The sequence below is a fragment of the Antennarius striatus genome, chromosome 18 (assembly GCF_040054535.1).
Source record: "Antennarius striatus isolate MH-2024 chromosome 18, ASM4005453v1, whole genome shotgun sequence".
In the NCBI taxonomy this organism is placed as follows: Eukaryota; Metazoa; Chordata; class Actinopteri; order Lophiiformes; family Antennariidae; genus Antennarius; species Antennarius striatus.
In genome coordinates, this window is record NC_090793.1 from 4074447 (window position 1) to 4095448 (window position 21002).

Consider the following 21002-nt stretch of genomic DNA (forward strand, 5'->3'; position numbering starts at 1 on the left):
GACATCTCTTCTAAGTGATAACTGCAGTTGACACGTCGTTATGGTGGATAAATAACTAAGATAAAATATTCCAATTCACTTACCTTTTGTTTATTATTTTATTTAATGATAATGTAAGGGTGACAAAATCACCACGACCACAGCGCTAAACGTGTTTTCATCAAGTTTAATAGTGTCAGCCAGCAAAGTTAGGATGGGTAAGTGCAAAATTTTACAGTACATCATTTTGTTTACCAAATATCAACCAATACATTAAGCTACACTACGCCCATTCATAAAAAAATAATGACTTTATCTGGACTGCTGATCAGGATTCTGCTTTAGTATTTCAGTATGCTTTCTGTAGTTGTACAACTGCTCTTGATTTTTGATCTGATTCAAAATCAAGATTTGCACATGCATTCTATGTGCAGCTTTGCATTTACATGAAGGTACATGTGCAGTTAAATTGGGACTGAGTGTTAATGCATGCATTTATAACATTCTACCTGCGACATGTTTTCTACAAAAAAAATTAACATTAAATCATTCCCTTCTGTGATAAATAATCAAGTGCTGAATCTCGACCAAAATACAGTACTATCAGTACTGGTACATTCAAATACAAACCAGACGTCTGCGTGAGCATGCCAATTTGTACATTTATATAACAGTGCAAAACACAGAATTCATTCCTGAGACTACCCAGTAATTAGTCCCTTCAAAACCCTGTGTCACCCTTTGAAGTCACATTGCTGTCCTTACCATTCAGTGATGAGCATGCTTATAAAAAAGAAAAAATGTGAGATATCTACAGCAAGATGTATTGTGATTCTTCAATATCAGCAATACATGACACATGGACATACAGTACAGCATGTGTGCGTTTGGTCATGAAAAAAAAAGGACAGAGACGTGTTAGCTGCACGTTAATTAAATGTTTGGTTCTAAAAACAACCTGACACATGGATACTACAGTGCGAATACAAATTTAAGAGTTCTTTATAGAGATTTATACAACATGACAAACCTCAGACATATTAATGGCCTGTCAACTTTCAAAGGTCAACATGTAGTGGTAAAGATGAGATCCTTCGCGTAGTTGCTTTTGGAAAAACAAGTGCAAAATAACAGACGATGATTGGGTTTTTCTGCCAAGGGCTTCATTAAACAGAACGTGTTTCCATCTCAATCTTCTCCTCCGACTGGGATAATTCCACTTCTTGGTGGCTAATGTTTGGCCGAACTGTCACGATTGGACCACCGCCATAGATGGACTGGAGGAACTTCCATGTGTCTTCAGAGATCTGACCCGAGTCAGCACCTGCAGGGCAAACACACACACTTGGTTGTCACTGATTCCATATCTTCATTTTTCAAGATAAAACAGCAAGTCAGAGGCTGTGAATTACTCTGTGTGTTAATTTAACTGAACAGATTTTTATCCTTTCCAGGATTTTACCTTTTCTGGTTGAATCAATTTCATGTTTTTATTGTTTGCTTGTTTAATACTTCTAGTAACTGATGTAAACCATTTTTTACAGGATAACACTAGACCAATATTAATGCAATATCACAGCAACAATAACAGGCGTAGTACCTTGTTTGATTGTTAAAAGGCTGTTCTTGTTTACTGTAATCTTGGAATTATCAATGGATCCAGGTGGCTCTTGAGGAGGAAAAAGGGGAACAATTAGTTGTCATGGTTACAAACAGCAGTAACAGGCACATTTATAATTCAGAGACATATTCTCAAAGCCAATTGTTTCAAAGAGTAAATGCATTATAATGTCAAATGTTTGTGAGAAATGTCATTTTTGCTCCCACTTGCTGTCAAGAGAATGCAAATACTAACAAGAACCGAAGCCAGGGACAAAGACGACGTCTATAGCAGTGCCAGATATAAGAGATTATAAATAGAACAATACAAAGCAAGGGAAGCAAAAAAAAAAAAGAGCAAGAAATTGAAATACTTTGACACTTTGTTTTGCTGTAGCAGAAGGGAAAGTTGACTCAGGGGACTAAAGTTTATGCTTTGAAGATAATTCAAGAGAAGAAATTGGGCTTCACTGTTTTTGGGATTTTTTTTTTAGCATGAGCAGAAGAATCTCAATATTCCACAAAACAATTCATTTGCCATTTACCATCTCACTGATAAAAAGTATGGACTTGATGCAGATCATTTTTTTGGAGAGACAGTAACATCAACAACAGGATCAAAACGGGTATCAGGAATTCTTAGCATTAATTAGACATTTAATCAAGACTGGGTTATGGAAAGGCAAGACTTCTGTCCAATTACCATTGTCTTTTCCTTTGACGAAGCCCTCCCACTCACGGAACCACTGCATGCTGATGCAGTATATGACCACTGGAGACTCCTCCTCCTGAAACGCCTTGTTCAGCTACAGAATAGAGGGAGGAGAGGAGTAGAGATGGGGGAGGAGTGAGCAGGAGAGACAAGAGGGAGGGAAAAAAACAGGAAGGGGGGGAAGCCAAAAATTAAGTGATGATGAAAGGATTAAGGGGAAAGGAGATAACACCTCCAATGCAATTCTCTCCGGAAGTTTCAATTAGAAGACAATTCAAAGACGGTCTTAGCAACACACTGCACCAATTTTATCTTCCTTGGAAATGGCACAATCACTGTTCTTCTTATGCTACTGAAGCACTTTCTTGCATGCACACACGCACACAGTGTGAGTGAATTGGGAGAGCAGCCGTAACAGCTACATTTGTCCCAGTGTATTAATGATGAGGCTTTCATCAGGCTCACACCTTATCTCCTGTTGGGATAAAAAGCACCAACAAACAAAGCCTATCCAGCCAGTTCAATAGAGCCTGCACGGAGGGTCGCCAACAGACTGCGTTATTATTAATATCAGCTTTTACTTGCATCTCCTTGCATTTCGTGGGTCTTGCTGGCAAACACATGCTTCAAACTTACCCTGACAAATGTGTCCAGTTCTGACTTGCGCCGTTTCTCTAGTCTTTCTATCTCAATCTGGCACGTATGGCAAACATACAGGTGGTTGACAGCAGGTCCCCCTCCGTACCTGCAGTACACACAAACTCAGATTAAATTCTAAATTAATTCTGTAAATTGCACTATAACTGTCTCAAATTGCACTCAACAGTTCTCCCCTGAAAACTATCACCTAATCGTGTTGGGGGAGTTTGAGTGCCTGAATGATCCCAGGAGCGATGCTATCAGGGGCTTTATGCTCCCCTTGACAAACAGGCCCTGGGTGACCGGTCAGACTAAGAGCAATAACAAACCCCCATGGCAAGAAAAATATCAAGGACCATGAAGTCGCCCCGCATGGCGCAACCAGGACACCACACTGGAGCCAAGCCCTGGGTTGGGGCTTGTATTCGAGCGCCTGGTGGCCGGGCCTCTGCCCAAGGGGCTTGGCTTAGCTCAGCCCTAAAGGACGACGTGGACCCAACCTCCGGTGGATTCACCACCCGTCGAGGAAACCGTAATGGATGGATGCAGTGTGGCAGTCGTCAGCATGGTGCTCGACGACCCAATCCCCAGACAAAGACAAAGAAATGTATAAAGTCATCTTCAAAGTCAGTCTGTTTTCTGTAAGTACCTGCTGTAAAGATGATCCCAAACGTTCTGTGGCAGCATCACCACCAGGTCATCAATGAAGGTTGCTTTGTTGGGTGGCACACCTAATGAAACACATAGGAAAATATTTCATTAACAGTATCACATTTTAAAGGAAGGCTATACGTAGAGACTGCTCACATAATATATACTAAAAAATCAGTGGTGAAATATGTGCAAAATCAGAGCGCATATGCAAAAATGTAAACCCTTATATTTTAAGAACTAAGCAGAATTACTGCTAAAATTATGTGGTTGGTGATAAAATGGGTGGCAGTGACTCAGCGGTGGAGCGGGTCGTCCAATGATCGCAGGATCAGCAGTTCGATTCCCGCTCCTGTCCAGTCACTTCAGAGTGTGAGCTGACAGTGAGAGGTGTAAGCTCACCTCCCGAGCAATGCTGAGGCGCCCTTTAGCAAGGAGCCGTCCCCTTTATAAGCTGCTCTTTGGGGTGCACCACTAAGGAGCTGCCAGCCACTATAACATCCCTTCAACTACACGCCTATAGACCCCTTGTGTGTGTGTGTACTACGGGCCTGTACACACTATATATACATGAAGATTGACTAACTGTGTGCTAGAGTAGAATTTCCCTATAGGGATTTGTACAGTAAAAAAAAAAAGTATTAAAAATGCAGCATGAGTCTAAATAACAAATATGGTTGCAATGATCCTGTCTGTTACTGAGGTACAATGTTGAAGAATAGTCAATAACCTGTTCTTTTGCACATAACATATCATCATTCACTTTATACCATTAAGTATTGGTTAGAATGTATGAAATAAAGGTAAAAATTATTTTGTTATAGCAAAATTGTGTTTTGGTTTTATCAGGCAGAAGTGACCTTGACCTTTCATCACATTCTGATCAGGTTGTGCACGCATCAAAACAGACGTTTGAGCCAAATGTAATAAAATTCCCTCCAGGCGTTCCTGAGAAAACGTTTCTGGCCACAGTTATCACTAGTGTGGAGGCATAAGGAAAAGATTTGTTCTAAAACCAAGCAGAGGCCTGCGAGCATAAGTGTGTAGGTGCAAAGAAACAATTTACTCCACCAGAAAAGGACTTTGAAAATTAAAAATAATGCAGGTGGTCTTGTGACAGTCATGGTTTTGCTCCACTGGTACTATCTCTACTTATTGACCTGACATTATGTACTAGCAACCGGTGAGTCATTAATATTGTTGAAAAGGACTGATTCTCTGGCATAACTCGAAGCTGACAATGCTCATTCGCTCCCATATTTTTTTCAGTTTCATTATTTCCAGTGCTCTCAGTAGAGAGTTGAAAAGAAAAGAGCTTGATTAGCACAGACCATTTTAGAGTCATTGTCTCGTCTGACAAAATGAGAGAGGAGGATCGTGTGCACAAAGAGAGTGAAACCCTCTTCTAAATCATGGAGGGAATAACTTGTCAAAGCTCAACACCCAAAGCAGGGATGAAAGCAAAAAACTGGTTTAAAGGCGGCATAACACAGTGTTCCTCAACAGGGAAGGTAAAGTGATTCCTGTTCTGGAGCACTTTGGCGTGTGAATGATTTCCATCCAACGATGAAGCAGTCACACACACCTCCATGTGAGCACAGGAAGTCTTTGTTGGAAATGGGCCCTGGCTCAGCAAAGGTCTTGAACTTGTTAAGCCACTGGCGTGAGATGTAGAACTGTAGAAGGCTGGGTTCCATCATGTTGAATAAACTAGACACCCTCATCCGTTCTTTCAGAGCATCCTCGTTGCTCTTTCTGTAACAGAAAAACACCATTTATTAATCAGTGGAGTAGTCAAGTGCAAGATTTTCGCTTACGAATGGTGAAGTAATGCTGTGGCTTACTTGTAAAAGAGCACATAAGCCTCAGCATTCTGGACACAAGATTCAGACACTTCTGTCACACTCTGGTCATCAAATTCATACCATAGGTTGTTCACGTCATTCCTGCAATAGGCTATATAATGGCCACCTAGATCAAATGGGGGAATGCATTAGAATGGCAGTCATAACCCTATAAAGTATGTGGGAATTTCTACAGGCTAATGAATACAGGACACTCATGAGTGCCAAGGGAAGACAGAGCTGTACACTCACTGCTGGCAGTGCCATGATGACAGATGACTGACAGCAGGTCATAGTTGGAGGTCTGTGTGGAGCTGTCTTTGGCCAAAAAAGGCTGCAGGTCCAGACCCTCGAGGGGGAACGAGACGTGAGTGCTTATCTTCGTAGAGAACATCAGTTCGTGTCTGAAGCGCTTCAAGTGGATACACAAAATCTGGAGTGGAGGGAAAATACACAATGTTCTACAAATCTGGTGTGTGAGACACTATATTTTGGACTCTTGTGACATGAGTTCATTGTATACCTCCGGCAAACTTTGCACTTTACAAAATTTTACTCCATTTCGCAATCTAAAAAAAGAAAAGACGGACAAGATGTAGAATCGTTTCACTTCTGTTGATTTCGTTTGTGTGAAAATATGGTTTGTGCAGTGAGGGTTTCAGCAATGTCATGATTTGTTACTCACTTCTTGCACTTTTCACAGCTGTACATGTTGTCTCCTAAATAATAAACCCACAGTTATGGAGAAGTCAAGATTCATTCTGTTGCTGTTAGATCAGTTTCAGACTAATTTACTTACCCTTTAATTCATCTCTAGCAAAGAAAGCTGCAAGACAGTCCTGTAGTGTTACCACTGGACCCCAGAACCAACTGACAATAGAAACCAACAAAAGCCAGGTCTCAATGAACTTGAAGCCAAAAAGGGCAACATATAAAGCCACTGTTTGGGCTAAATAACCACAGTTCACACACGACTCTCACACCTCTTGATATATTCCATGACAAAGGCAATCCAGCCCTGTGGTGCATAAGCTTCCCCGCAGGAACCGGCTTTAATAAGGGAATTCTGGTGGGTGGAGGAGTGTAGCTTTGCCAAGTCCTCCTTCCCTGGGATGGGCAACGACAGATCTTGGAAGTTCTCTAGGGTCACCGACACCTGACAGAAATAAATGACAGTAAGGATTCGTCCATGCTCATAATTCAATTTCTTTCATGGTTTCCTCTCTTCACTGAAAATTAGTCAATACAAGATACATTTAAAAGAAAAACTGCACACTGTAAAGGGACATTAAGACACACCAGTTTTCTAAACAACTTGAAATTTTTTACACCAACCCCCATTTCCACCCTTGCTAAGCACTACCACTTGACTCTAACAAGTCAAAAACAGAAGTACAGTATTTTCCCCACTATAAGACGCACTGGACTATAAGGCACACCTTCAATGAATGGCATATTTTAAACTTTTTTCATATATAAGATGCACTGGATTATAAGGTGCATCTGGTTATAAGGTGCAACTTCAATGAATGGCCTATTTCAAAGCTTTTTTCACCAAGAAGGCCCACTGGATTATAAGGCGCAGTGTCGGTTTTTGAGAAAATCAAAGGCTTTTAGGTGTGCCTTATAGTGCGGAAAATGCTGTACTTGAAAACTTGAAGTAACGTTAAAAAGAGGACTCAGGAATAGGCCTAAAGCTTGAACTTTTGCCCCTGCAACCATCCAACTGACCCTCTCAACAAAATACAAAGGAAAAGAAATCCACACTAACCCGATCACAGGTGAGGCACTGAACTGAGCTGACAATGGTCCCATCGAATACATCTGAAATGACACTGCGGTATTTCTTCTGACGCTTGTTTTTTGGTGGAGAGAATGATGCCACTACTAAAAAGTCAGAGAGGAAGAAATGTGTGAAGACTGCTAAACAACTTGTTAGAAAAGTTTGAAACTGGACTCTTGTGCAGCTTATTGTACAGCAGCACCTTTCTTGTGGACAGGGTTCAAGCTTGACCAGCCAGTGGCAGCTTTGGGTGGGCTGCTGGACATTCTGGGAATGAGCCCCTCTGCCGGGACTGGACTCAGGGGTCTTGTAGATATTTGGATATCTGGGAAGGAATCTGAAAAGACAGGTACAACATCAGTGTCACTCTGACAATGACTACCTGCCAAGAAATAAATATCACGTCTCTACTTCTCCATATTACCTGATGTCCTGCCTTGAACCTTGATGGCTCCCTGGCTGCTGATGATGGGGGTGGTTTCAGCGGTGGTGTCAACATCTTTGTCATTGTCCACTCCAGTGCTTCCACCAATAACACCATTCCCTCCAGAGCAGTAAAAGTCATTAATCATTTTCTTCTCCTTCTGCCACTCTCTGTTGGCCTGGATCTCATCTTGCCCAGGGATCAGCATCTCGGCCTCATTGATGTCATCGATCTGCATGTTTCCAACCTGGAGCTCATTATCGGCCGGCTCACTGCTGCCGCAGGACTCACATGACTGGAAGTCATTGTCTGACTGGCTGTGATTGTCCTCTTCTGGGCTGTCTTCCACAGTGATGCTGCTGGACTGGTTGTAGGGCTCAGGCAGCGGCTCTTTCAGCTCCTCATGAAGTTGATCCATTAGGCAACGCAAAAACTCCTGGGAGTCCTGGACGCAAACAGAAGATAATAACAAGAAATGCCAGATGAGGTAGCAAATTACTTCCAGCTGGGAGAGTTTGCAGCTATTTTGGTCAAACTGGTATGTTAGAAAAAAACAACAACACACATTTCCTCTGTCCAAAAATAATTGCGTTTGAACTTGGCCAAAACTCTTCCCAAATTCTAACAAGAGTGATAGACGCAGCCAAGTTTTCTCAAAGCCATTTCTTGCTCCAATTTACAAACAAACACTTCACGTTCTTGTTAATCCCAATTCTGCATCACAAAGTTCTGAAACCAAATGGTCATGAATGTCTAATTAAACTTAATGAGCCTCAAATACCCAATTTCCATCTCAAGTCAAATGAACTCATCCAGGACCTGGAACACTAACTACATTCATTGCAATGTGAAATCCAAGCCTGTGCAACCCAGTCTGGTGTGACAAATGAATGTTCCTCATTTAATTACTCTGAACAAACACTGGCAAGCCAAGAGGAAACAAGCCTTTTTATCATTGCACCATCGAGGCTTATAAATCCCTTATTTACGGATAACGACCCAAGACAAGACATGCTCTGTTAAAAGAAGACTTGTGTAATAAACCTTTTCTTTCAAACACTACCTGAAATTTAGAAAAAACGGTTTACCTTAAGCTTGGACGTGTTCTTTTGTGTGTTTAGTGTTTCAGAATTCAGTATATTTGGTTGAATAATTACAGTTGAAGCTACTGTAATTTTAGGAACAAGTGCAGCTTGATATGGAACAGGGTAAAAATTCCAGCAGAGTGGCAAGAGCCTGTTGCTGTCTTCATCCCAAAGGAGCAAAACTTCATTGACATCAGCCAGTTCAGGTCAATAGAGGAGAAAGTCTTCTTCTCTGGCAAGAAGGATGACCAGCTTCCTCAGCAGCAATAGCTACGTTAACACAAGTTGTCAAAAAGCTTGGATTTCAGGTTTTCTGCAGTATATTGAGTATGTATCTGTGATCTGGGAACAGATACAGCGTACCAAAAGGAGAGGATGGCCAACACATGGTATGGCTCAATCTTGCAAATGCCTATTGCTCAGTCCCACAAAATTTGTTTTGAAAGTCTTCTATATGCCTGTGTGTGTCAGTACCATCATAGCCAAGTACTTTAACAACCTGCACATGTGCTTCTCTGCAGTTGACTATATGACAGGATAGCAGCGGTGAGAAGTCAGAATCACCATGGACTGCTCTACATAACACTGATTTTCTTTGTTGTGGCATTCAAACTACTGGTCATTGGAGCAAGGCAAATGGCCAGGGGCCTGAAATCACCACCAGGAGGAAGATACATATGGATGATGTGACAAGTATCCTTCAAACAGCCCCATGTACAGCACGACCCAACCACTTCAATTAATTAACAGGCTGGGCAAAGATGAAGATCAAACTTGTTAAGTACAGGAGCCTGTTGATAAGAAAAGGGCTGAGGGATGGTAAGACTGTGTTCACAGTTGGAGAAGAGGAGATAACACTCCTGGTAGAGCAGCCCATTCGAAGGGAATGAGTATACATTAGAGCTATTGGACAGGCATGTGGGGAGAACAGTTCAGAAATTGCTGAAAGAGGGGCTTGCAAGGATCAACAGTCTACTTACTAGGAAACTGAAGGTGCGGTGTTAACATTTCACGCTGTTCCAACATGTGATGTGACCGCTAACAGTAGGCTAAATTGCATGTTCCATGGCCATGATGCGCTGGAAACACATCCAAAACGTACCCACGCCTTTGCCTGTAGTCGGCTGGGATAGACTCCAGCAAACTCTGTGAAACGGATGGATGGATGGATGGACGGACTTTATCTCCAACAGTTACATCAGGAAATGGTTGGGCCTCCCCCACTGTTTCTCAGAACAGTCTGCAGCTTCCTCGGAAGTACATCTGCTTAATATGGGCAGAAGACTCGTACTCAAGCTGTGGGAGTCCAGAGGTGAAGCAGCGACGGGTGCAGCTGTGACTCTTCGTACTGGGCAGAAGTGGAGGGCCCAGGACAAAGTGGACCAAACTGACTCCTTGCAGAGTCAAGACAAACAACTCCTCAGATCTCCATTGGCCAAACCAAATTGCCTTCATCAAGCCAGGAGAGGTGGGACAGAAGACAGTAGCGAGAAGGTCAGAACTTCTGCTTACCCCTGGAAAGAGATGGGAATTGCGAGTCAACCTGGTCAAAAGCAGCTGGTCTTTCCAGCTGAGGTCACACAGACAACTCTGGCCAGATGTTGTGATGTGGTCCACAGCTGCCAAGAAAGCCCTTTCTATCAAAGTAATCGTGCATTGGGAGGACAGAATAACAGCAGCCTGAGTTCAAGAGAGGTTGAATTTACAGTGAACTGGAAGAGGAGTGCAGAGGTGAAGGCTGGTGCGTGACCATTCACCTGTGGAGGATGGATGTAGGGAGGTCTGCAATGAAGCGCCTCCTTCAAGGAGCTGGCGGAGGAGGCTGTTTAAGCAAGTTTCTGGGTATGATTACAAAGGAGGGACAACAGTTGGGGCTCAACACCCCATTAAGGTCAGTTGCAGGGGGAGATGTGGGGAGACATCTCCACAAAAAACACTGCTCCCCTCCCCCGTTTTGGGGGTGAAGCATCAATAAACAGTGAGACCAGCTGACGATCTTGCAGCTGATCTCAAAGTCCACTTGAGGAAGTGCGAGAGGTAGAGATGCCTAGAAGTTAAATCTGTACTATTCGACCCTACTACAGCTGATTTTCTTTCAGCATATTAATGAGGATGATCCTGAAGATGTCTCTAACAGTGGGGAAAGAGTTCCCATGTTATTTTTATACAATGAATTAGTATGCATGCACTTTTGTTGCACATTAATGTCACCATTTGCACTGGCTCACCTGCTGAGAATAGCCCCTAAACATGGGGTTTATGGCTTTGATTCCCTGGAACAGGTTGGTTGGAACCAAGTAGGAGGATCTGCAAAGTGACAACACACAGCCTGTTCAACAAGAATTATAATATTTTAACAAGAGCGGTCTGAGAGCAGAAACCTTGAGCAATGCTGTAACATTTGGATATGTTTATGGAGGAGCTGTATCTTTTTTGCATAGTTTTAAAATTATGAACCAAAATGATCGCAAAGAATCCTTAAAAAAACGCCTTAATCCACAAAACATAATCACCTCTCACATATTCTATGGTTTATATTTGGTGAAATGTTTGTTTATTTCTTCATTAGGTTTTCTGTGATTATTCTAGAAAAACAAACTGAACCAATTACAAAACATCTTTAAAAGAGGTACTTGTGTGATGTACACTGAAATTAAAACAAGATTCAATAACATGACTCAGCAACTAACTCAAATCACATTTACAAAAAAATAAATAAAATGAATGTTAATAACAAAAGGGTAAAACTCCTGATCTTTGTACTTAAGTTATCACTTGCTAGATATGCTCCATGCAAAACAAGACAATGTTTAAGAGCTACATAAAAAACTTGTTTCCCAGGAAACATACATTAAATAAAAGCAGAGCAATCAGTCATATCAAAAGGTACAGGCGCATATCAATTAGAATGTGTCTTAGGACTAGTGAAGCCAATATGAATAGCCTGGTTGCATTGGACAGAAAAAAATGGTAAAGAACTCACAACAAAAAAAACGATCACTTCCTCATCGTCATTTATATGAGAGGGGCGTAAAAAAGGTCACACCTACCTATTCTTGTGCCACAGGTCTGACACAAGTTTCTGGTAGCTTTTGCAGAGTGCGGGCTTCTTGTCTGTCCTCACCATGCTGCCGCATTCCAGAAAAAACTGTGTTAAGGGTGGGCTACAGTGGGGGAAAAAAAGAGCAAGATATCACCACTCATTCTGAACATCTGTAACATTTAGTGATAAAGCTGTGGATTGGTAAGAAACAGTTACTGGATTTATTTCATATATAAGGCGCACCGGATTATAAGGCTAATATAATAAAAAAAAATTAAAATAGATTTTTTTTTAAATGGTGGCTGTAGTTGCGCTATCCGTCCAATAGCTAAAACATTCATGACTGTGTACCTTTAGTCAGCTGTGAATGGCCCTATTGTTATTTCAATGAAGCCATTCTGAGCCTCATCAAGGAAACCTGATCACTTGATCACTTTGCCATCTTAGAAAGAAGTCAATACGCATATTAAAAAAACCTGACATTAAAACTGGTTAAATTCATTACGAGTCCACTCAGTTCGAACAGGGCGCATTAGTTCCTGATCTGAAGTTCAATCAGATATTTCAGCTCCGACGTTCCTTTTCGTTTATTAATTAAATAAATATTGTTTCGATCGATCGGTAGTGCAGTGGGAGGTGAGGTGAAGCTATTTGCTGCTGTGTGTCCTGACCAATTTTTTAACTAGTTTTTTAATGTCAGGCTGCTAATTTACTGGTAAATGTGACGCTGTTTTACACCTACAACTGACTTTAGTGACGGTGTCTCACCGCCCTGAGGCCCCGTCCACACAATGCCGGAACTTTTTGAAAACCCAACTTTTTTGTTGCGTTTACGCCTTCCGTCTACAGGACAACGCTGATATCCGAAATGAAAACGCAACTTTTTTAAAACGCTGGATGAGGTGGATTTTTTTTAAAACGCTGGGTCTGCGTTGTCGTGTGGACGGTGTATCCGCAACTTTTTAAAAACGCTGACATCTTGCCTGCAACGAAAACCGCTGTGACGTCATATTTATGGGCCCATGTGTTGTGACAACAAAACACAGGGGATTCCTATTGGATAAAATTTGACTCAATACTGCCACCACATGGTTTGGAATGCTTATAGCAATCTCCGAAAACGCACTGTTGAATTTACGTGTGGACGGAGATTTTTTTGAAAACGCTGTGGTGTGGACGCGAATCGTTTTTGATGCTTTTTTAAAAAGTTGCATTTTAAAAAAAATCCGTCATCGTGTGGACGGGGCCTGAATCTCACCGCACGTCGCTGCAGACAGAATACACAAGTCTGAATGCGCCCCTCCACCACCCGCCCAGAGCTATCAACTACATTTGCAAATCAATGCAGCACACCAGGCACCTTTGTCTAGCAATGACTGCTCTTGGAATTTCAGAAAAGGCTGGAAGTTCAGCTTTGAGGGTCTTTCTTTCAACTTTATGCCAGTTTCTCCGTGTGTTTCTGCAAACTAATAGAATGGACCGTCACTAGAATCAAGATTACAGCACAATGGCATCTTTTAGACCAATGAAGTGTAAAGTGGTGCCACAGTGGTTGGGAAATACTGAGATCAGTATTTCCCAATCAGTCATCAACCAGCTGACTGGGGGAGTGAGGCAGCTGACTGGGGGTGTGAGGCAGGGGACACTCCGGACGCGACGTATAGGTGATTGATTTGAGATGATTTCTTAATAAATAAGTGTGATCATGTTAGCTTGTCATGTTGTCGCTTGCCGTATAGTTACATATATAATCCATATCATAATGGCGCTGATATAGATTCACCCTGATGTCTATTATTGCGTCACTTCCGCTGTGAGGGAGCGCATCGTGACTTTATATTTGTGTGGCTAAGGTCCCCATTGATCATAAAAAAATCATGCCACCAAAAGTTTTCTTCAATTATGTACTTCAAATACTGAAGTACATAATTAAAAAGTTGGCAAGTTTTGTAAATCGTAAATAAAAACAATGATTTGCAAATCCCTTTCGACCTATATTCATTTGAACACACAGTAAAGACAAGAGCATCTTTTCCCATTTTGGCTTGTATCCAGACTAGGAAACACCTGTTAAATTTGAAAGCATACCAACCAATAGGTAGCCTTTCATCAAGGCAGGACAGAGATTGTTGTTCAGAAAGAGAAAGTAAATAGTACTACAGGCTTCATTCTGCGGCAAACGCCTAATTTATGTTCCAATCAGAAAGAATTTCACTGGCATTGCAATGAAATTCAGAATGAAACAATTCAGCAAACTTGGAAATGGTAAAGAGAGATGCGTAAAATAGATAGCAGGAAGAGGAAAAAAAACTGGTTGGGAAAGAGCTGTTGTTCATTTGTCACAGAAAACCCAACTGGGAAATATAAAAAGCCATCTCTGCCACCTCAAATAGTGCACTGCAGCAATCTGAAGTCAGCAGTTACACTCCCAAACAACAGTGCTTTTCTCCAGGAGAACAACGGGAAGTAAATAAAGCAGCATATGGCTCTGGTGGAAAAAGTAGGCTGAACGTGAATACTGAAAACAATCAAGGGCACTTCAGTGATGTCACAGAGGATGCAGGACACACAGGAAGATGTGGGTACAGACATGAGATCAAGAAGGGTCTCACCAGTTAGACAGGGCCTGGAGGGCGGCGTTCATATAGCAGGTGTTACCTATATTCTTCAACCCCGTCAGGCCTGAGGGAGACGCAACACATCAGGGGAATTAATACAAGATTATCAAGCAAGTGAACATTTTGACAGCTCCAAGAAAGCATCAGGGAGACAAATTCTAAATGTGATATTTTACAGCAGGAGCTGGTGCATCTACAACCAGCTGCTGTGGCCGACAGACTCAGTTATTTTCTAACAGACAGCTGATTCATCTTCGACCAGGACTTCAAAAGTAGATGCTGGGAATCCTCAGATCTGTGACCAAATCAAATGCCTCTATCACTCAAAACAATGAATTAATGTTGCAACTCTTACTGGAATTTTTTGTGTTATATTTAATGAGTATAATCATTCTGTGTATTTTGGACATTCACAACAATGCATTTGGGTATGAAAATAGATATATTGCAGTGGAGTCAATGAGTTTGCTGTTTGCTACAAGTTTAACGTATACCACTACACTGCCTGGCCAAAAAGAAATTCGCCACCAAAAAAAATGTCACACACTCACATTTTGTTTTATCTCCTCTAGCTTTGGTTACAGCATGCATTCTCTGTGACACCGTTTCGATAAGCTACTGCAGTATCACAAGTGATGCATTATTGTTTTCCAACGTCTTACAGTGGTTTGGGGTGCATGAGACATCATTTTCATACATGGAGTGGTCGCCACAGAGTCCAGACCTCAACCCCATTGAGAATCTTTGGGATGTGCTGGAGATAGCTTTTCCCAGGTGGAACAGATCCCACCATCATCAATGTAAGATCTTGATGAAACAATAATGCATCACTGGATGGAAAGAACTCTTGTGATATTGCAGTAGCATATCGAAACGGTGTCCTGTGTGATTCTTTTGCAACCTTTTTTTTTTTTTGGCCAGGCAATGTATATTGTGATTCAGCACTTCTAGTTGGCACAGTTTCCATCAATATATGAACAGTCATCATGGAGTTACTTATTATAAGGGGATTGTATTTATTTATGAGATGTATCAAAGAAAAATGGTAACTCAAACTGGATCTAAAATGAGTCTATTCCCTCTCTGTGTTCAGATCTGATCCAGTAGCAGCAACTGGGTTAAAGTAACTCATGCCATTCAGTGGAGCCTGTGTGTCTCACAGCACTGAGCAAAACCATTATTTGCATGGCTGGATCCACTGAGACTGAAGCAATCAGCACTGGAGTGTTAGTGGTCTGTTCAATCTAGTGAGGTTCTAGTTCTGCTTTGGGACAACATGTGGGTTTCTCTTGTAAATAGTATTTGTGGCATGGCTGTTACCGTCTGAAACATCTGACAGAACTAACAAACAGATTTGTGTACATTATACCCGAGCTTGCGTTGTGAACACTATTAAAATGTTAGCTATAGTTTTTGCGGTGTATATAAGCACAACTTTTAGTGAAAGACTATAGGAAGACCGAAGCAATCCGTTATTTTATGTTCATTAGCCTCCATATTTTTATAGTAATCCCTTGATACTCGCTGTTAATGCGCTCCAGGATCACCCGTGAAAAACGAAATTCCGCATAGCGACAAACTATTTTATTATTTACGGTATTTTAAAAGTTAATGAACCCTCCCCATACTGATATTAACCACCTCATATCTTTTATACCTTGTACCACACTCTTGTAGACTGTTTAAAGCACGTTTGTATTTAAAAAAAGGGGTTTCTTTCATACACCAAAATGTGCTGCGTTCCGTGACTCTCGGAACGCAGCATCATAAGCTGCCGCAGCTTCTCCGTCTCCCACTGGTTCTCCATCCTGTGTTCCGTAACTGGATCTGTGCTGTTGTTCTGTTTACTGTAGGTAGATATCTACAGTATGGTAACCAATTGTCTTAGTAGCCAATTTAAAAGTCTTACAGCTACCTATTTATATTTATAAAGGAACATTATTAACCAGAACTTCAGTTCATGGGTGGAACATAAAACCGAAAACGTTACAATTCTGATTCTGTTTGGAACGAACCGATTGGCAAAAAATTCTGGTTCAAAGCCCTGGTAAAAAGCATAAGGTAAGTGATGATATTGGTCGTGGTTAAGAAGCACAATAACTCTTCCCTCCTCTTCTTCATATGCTCTAAAATAGTGGTCCCCAACTGTTCTTGTATCACAGACTGGTTTAATGTCGTAATATTTTCACGGACCGGTCTTACACTTTTTATGATACAAAAACATAGTATTTCGCAACTTTCTTTTTTTTGAAGGCAAATGACTATTTTAGATTGTCATTTGATCAAAATAACGACTTACGAACAAATCAGCTTACATACAACCTCTCAGAACAAATTGAAAACTGAGGTTTAACTTGAAACTAGCGCTGTAATATGTTTTATTGCATCATAACTACATTACAAGCTCGCAACGTTTTAATTTTATTCATTTCACTGACTTTAAAAATATGTGATTTTAATAATTAAAATTTACTGCAGCAGCTCATTAAGTTTCAATTAGGTAATTCTGCATGACTGCATTTGCATCTTTTTTGTCACATTTGTAGTTGACCTTTGTAAAAAAACAACAACTAGAACTGCATCGACACAAAATTGCTACAATGGTTTTGCAAGCAACAGTGCATCTAATGATAGATGACAATTAATTTTGTGTTTGTCAAACCTCTTGCATGCAGGTCGTCATCTTCCTCCATCTCCATGTCCAGGTCTTCACAACCTCTAGGGGAGGGTACTCTCAAGGAGGTTGGGCTCTCCAGGGCCCTGCTGCCATCCTGTAATAGTAGCAGAAGCACACCCCAATACAAAACATATATGGATTGAATAATGACCACATAAATTAATGTCAATTCTTATCATAAAGGTCTGTCAATATCAAGCAAGCATATTTTTAGGTCACTAAATGATTATGCTGTAATCATGCAGTGTCTGCACAATTTCCCAGAAAACCTAGGCAATCAATACAGCATTAAATGCATAATCAGGATTTTAAAAGAATTTCATTTCGTACAATAACTGGTTTTTGGCTAAACAAGCACTAGCTGTTACGGGAAGACAGAGGTCATTTAGGTCATGAGGTTTACCTGACTGGCATTCTGAGGAGAAGGCAGCAATTTGCTGTTGGTGTGGGGAGAGTGAGGACCAAGCTTACGCTCCAGGAAAACCTCCTTGCTGCAGGCGTAACACCACACTCGAAGTGTTGTCAAGTTCACTGTGAGGTTGTGTCTCCTCTCCTGCAAGTGAAGAAATGATTTTAAAATAGACATAATAGAGCAAACAAACTGATGCAAAATCTAGCTTCAGACTCATGACTCTATCAATCAAACTTCATTTATAAAGCGCTTTTCATACAAAGTGAGTAGCCCAGAGTGCTTTACATAAATACAAAAACAGTTTATACAAGAAAAATCCCCCCTCATCCCTGACAGACACACAAGCTAGAATAACAGGTTAAAAGGTAATAATGAAAAATAAATAAATAAATAATTAAATACATTTTTCGTTAAAAGCCAAGTTAAAAAGGTGGGTCTTGAGTTTGCTTTTAAAAATGTGGCTACAAAGGTGAAAAACCTTGTAGCGAATCTGGAATTTATTTCGCCTATGGCGACGTGGCGAATGGCTAGCGCAAGCCCAGTAGTCCAATTTCCAACAGCACCCTGTAGGTGAACAGCACCAATGAAAGCCGTTGTTAACCCGGGCCTCGACCGATCCAGTAATACTACGTTTAACAATGTTAATACTGTTGAAACATGGAAGAATCATGCTGACCCATTGCAGCCCTGAACAAAAGCCAGCAAAAAAAACCCATCTGGTGGCTAAACATGAGCAGCTGCCAGCCAGCAGACTTCATTATTCAGTGGGGTTGCATTAGCCTCACAGCTGGGCAGGACATAGTTGGCAAAAGGGACACACCAGACTTAGTTTAAAGGTCCCATATTATGCTTTTTGTAATTCATGTCATTTAGCTGCCAGATGTCCAACTACACTGTATTTCAAATGTCTTGCCCAAAGTGATCCGTGGTTCTCAATATATTTGATTGAATATTGATAAATCCATTTCCACCTTCTAAAGCTCTGTTTTAATGGGCGTAGCTCCCAGCTCCCTAGCTCCATCCCTCCCCCTGAGCCTTCCTTATCTCACTCCTCCCTCTGAGTTGACCAAACAACACTGTCCTCCCCCTTCACGTGCATTTGCTTACTTGCGCCACTCGAACGCCCCTGCATTACAGATTGATCGATCGACATAGTGTGGAACTTTTTAGACTTCCAGTAACTTGGCTGCTACGTATTTCGCTCTAATTCTTCTAGTGTTTTCCGCTCTTGTTTTTCATGATATAACGGTTGATTTTTGGGCGCTAAGTGTAAACCTGCTTCCCCATGTTCCCCAGTCTTTGCTGTACAAAGACTTGTGGCTCATTGTGTAAACACGATGAGACCTGCTGGTGAAAATAATTACATCCCGCTTCAAAGCGGTGATGCAATGTGATTGTTAAAGCTGTGTATTCTGAAAATCATTATGGACAATGACAGCTAATGAAACATGGGATTTTACCAGTAAGACCAAGTTTTTCTCTTGTATTCTTGTGTGTGTGTGTGTGTGTGTGTGTGTGTGTGTGTGTGTGTGTGTGTGTGTGTGTGTGTGTGTGTGTGTGTGTGTGTGTGTGTGTGTGTAGCTCTCCAATCACTTAGAAGAGCTAAAGCTGCTTTCATTCACCAAAAAACAGACAATTGTTCTGAATTAGTAATTAATGTGCAACTGGTTATGTGTTCGCTGTGATGCTGGGGATAGCCTCGGTGGACACTCACAAAATTTTACATTAAGTAAAACCTGATTATTCTTGTCCATTTCTTAAAGGACCATTGCTACATTATCATCCGCTTCAGTGTTTGATCTTCTTATTAAAACAACACAGTTGCCAAAGTTTTCTCCAGGCCTAAGCATCTGATACATTGACCAAACACAGTAAGAACCAAGAAACCCCATAAGGTGATCATTAGAGTGATTTTATCACAGGAAATTGTTCAAGTATTTAAAAGTGCAGTTGCTATGAATTTTACAGTCCTAATTTATCCTATGGTGAACATATTGGATTTACTTGATTCAGGCTGCCAACTTTCTCTTTGCCAGAAGATGAAGACTTTTCCCCCTGGGTCTTCAAAACCCTCATTAAGCATGATTTAGAGATTTAAAGATGGTTTAAAGACAGCATCCTCTGAAGAAACACAAAAGACAGCTAGTATGTTGCACAGGCATATGTCCTTGAAAAACATGAATATAAACCAGTGATATAATATAAAGTCCACTCAGTCATATAGTATTACATTTCTTTAACATGGGTGAATGGCTCTACTGCTAAAAAGGAAACAGGAACTTTCTGGACAATGCTTTGCACGGCTATTTGGAGAATATAAATGTTATTTTATATAATAAAATGTATATGCTCCTTCTAACCTAAGCCCATTTAGCACTGATTTGTAGAAGTATAACCTCCATTAACACTGCGAACACCAGGGGCTGAACAGTCACAGGGTCAGATACTGTAACCACAGACGTGACAGGACTGAGTTTTACGCATTTTACCAATAATGAATGATCTACTGCATAAATGTCACCAAGGCAGAGGTGGAGTGATGGTTTTTAACGTGATACAAATGCCGTCTCTTGGACTGTGACAAGAAATATTTTTAAAATGAAGCAGTGCTGGAACTTTTAAGTGATATTTGGGGGCGGCAATAGCTCAGTCAATTAGATTTTGGTCTGGGGACCAGAGGGTGGCTGGTTCAAAACCCGTGTGAACCACAAAGTTTGGAGTGTGAACTGGCAGTGATTTTAGTTTTTTTGTCCAATATGGCTCTTTGAGCATCTCTCGACCATCTGTTACGGATGCCTCCTGGACGCCTCCCTGGGGAGGTGTTCCAGGCATGTCCTACCGGGAGGAGACCTCGAGGAAGACCTAGGACACGCTGGAGGGACTATGTCTCTCCGCTGGCCTGGCAACGCCTCGGGCTTCCCCCAGAGGAGCTGGAGTAGGTGTCTAGGGAGAGGGAAGTATGGACATCTCTCCTGAGTCCGTTGCCCCCGCAACCTGGCCCTGGATAAGTGGTAGATGATGGATGGCTCTTTGAACATTTTGGGTTGCCAACCCCTGCCCCGCGGGGATCACTAAAGGATTGACGAATATTTATTATTATTATTATTATTGTAGAGGCAAGGGTTTACTTCCTGTGTTTTCACTTGGGGTAGTGAAAGGGGTATGTATGTGTGGGTGTGTTGTTTCCAGAGATTGCCTAATTGATTGCCTGATGAATATCACCCTTTCCTGGCTGTGATTCGGTACAGAGAGAGTGTGAGGTACGGTGCAGATATTTCTGTTGACCGCAAAGAGTAAAATACACAAGACCGCAAAGAGCGCAAAAGCAAAGAGTAAAATACAGAAATACGCAAATAGTAAGAAACACAGACACTAAAAGACGCAAAGGCTATTTTCCATCTTAGTCTAGTCCAGTCATCGTCCATCTGCACAGAATGTATGTTCTTCACTAAAATGGTAAATTATTATTAAACATCCACAACTGCCTCATATTTCATCCTTGGACTCAGAACCCCGCTCTGTTCCTTTCAGTGACT

At 41.3% G+C, this 21002-nt stretch overlaps 1 protein-coding gene across 5 annotated transcripts in view; it reads right to left on the reverse strand.

The window, feature by feature from the left end:
* Positions 1 to 155: 155 nt before the first annotated feature.
* usp33 (ubiquitin specific peptidase 33) overlaps positions 156 to 21002 on the reverse strand; it is a 29804-nt gene continuing 8957 nt past the window's right edge. For 3 of the 5 annotated variants that reach the window (XM_068341064.1, XM_068341062.1, XM_068341063.1), the window contains exons 5-24: positions 17458 to 17607; positions 17040 to 17148; positions 14372 to 14441; positions 11767 to 11880; positions 10945 to 11023; positions 7632 to 8076; positions 7410 to 7544; positions 7196 to 7311; positions 6408 to 6580; positions 6224 to 6294; positions 6110 to 6143; positions 5948 to 5993; positions 5677 to 5857; positions 5425 to 5551; positions 5166 to 5335; positions 3579 to 3660; positions 2927 to 3035; positions 2282 to 2384; positions 1580 to 1648; positions 156 to 1303 (exon numbers count right to left, since the gene is read on the reverse strand). In XM_068341064.1, the coding sequence (XP_068197165.1) occupies positions 1146 to 1303; positions 1580 to 1648; positions 2282 to 2384; positions 2927 to 3035; positions 3579 to 3660; positions 5166 to 5335; positions 5425 to 5551; positions 5677 to 5857; positions 5948 to 5993; positions 6110 to 6143; positions 6224 to 6294; positions 6408 to 6580; positions 7196 to 7311; positions 7410 to 7544; positions 7632 to 8076; positions 10945 to 11023; positions 11767 to 11880; positions 14372 to 14441; positions 17040 to 17148; positions 17458 to 17607 (2541 nt within the window). In that variant the 3' untranslated portion in view covers positions 156 to 1145. Of the gene's footprint in view, positions 1304 to 1579; positions 1649 to 2281; positions 2385 to 2926; positions 3036 to 3578; positions 3661 to 5165; positions 5336 to 5424; positions 5552 to 5676; positions 5858 to 5947; positions 5994 to 6109; positions 6144 to 6223; positions 6295 to 6407; positions 6581 to 7195; positions 7312 to 7409; positions 7545 to 7631; positions 8077 to 10944; positions 11024 to 11766; positions 11881 to 14371; positions 14442 to 17039; positions 17149 to 17457; positions 17608 to 19470; positions 19594 to 21002 lie in introns of those variants that run through there. The other 2 variants (XM_068341065.1, XM_068341066.1) reach the window with 2 other exon arrangements.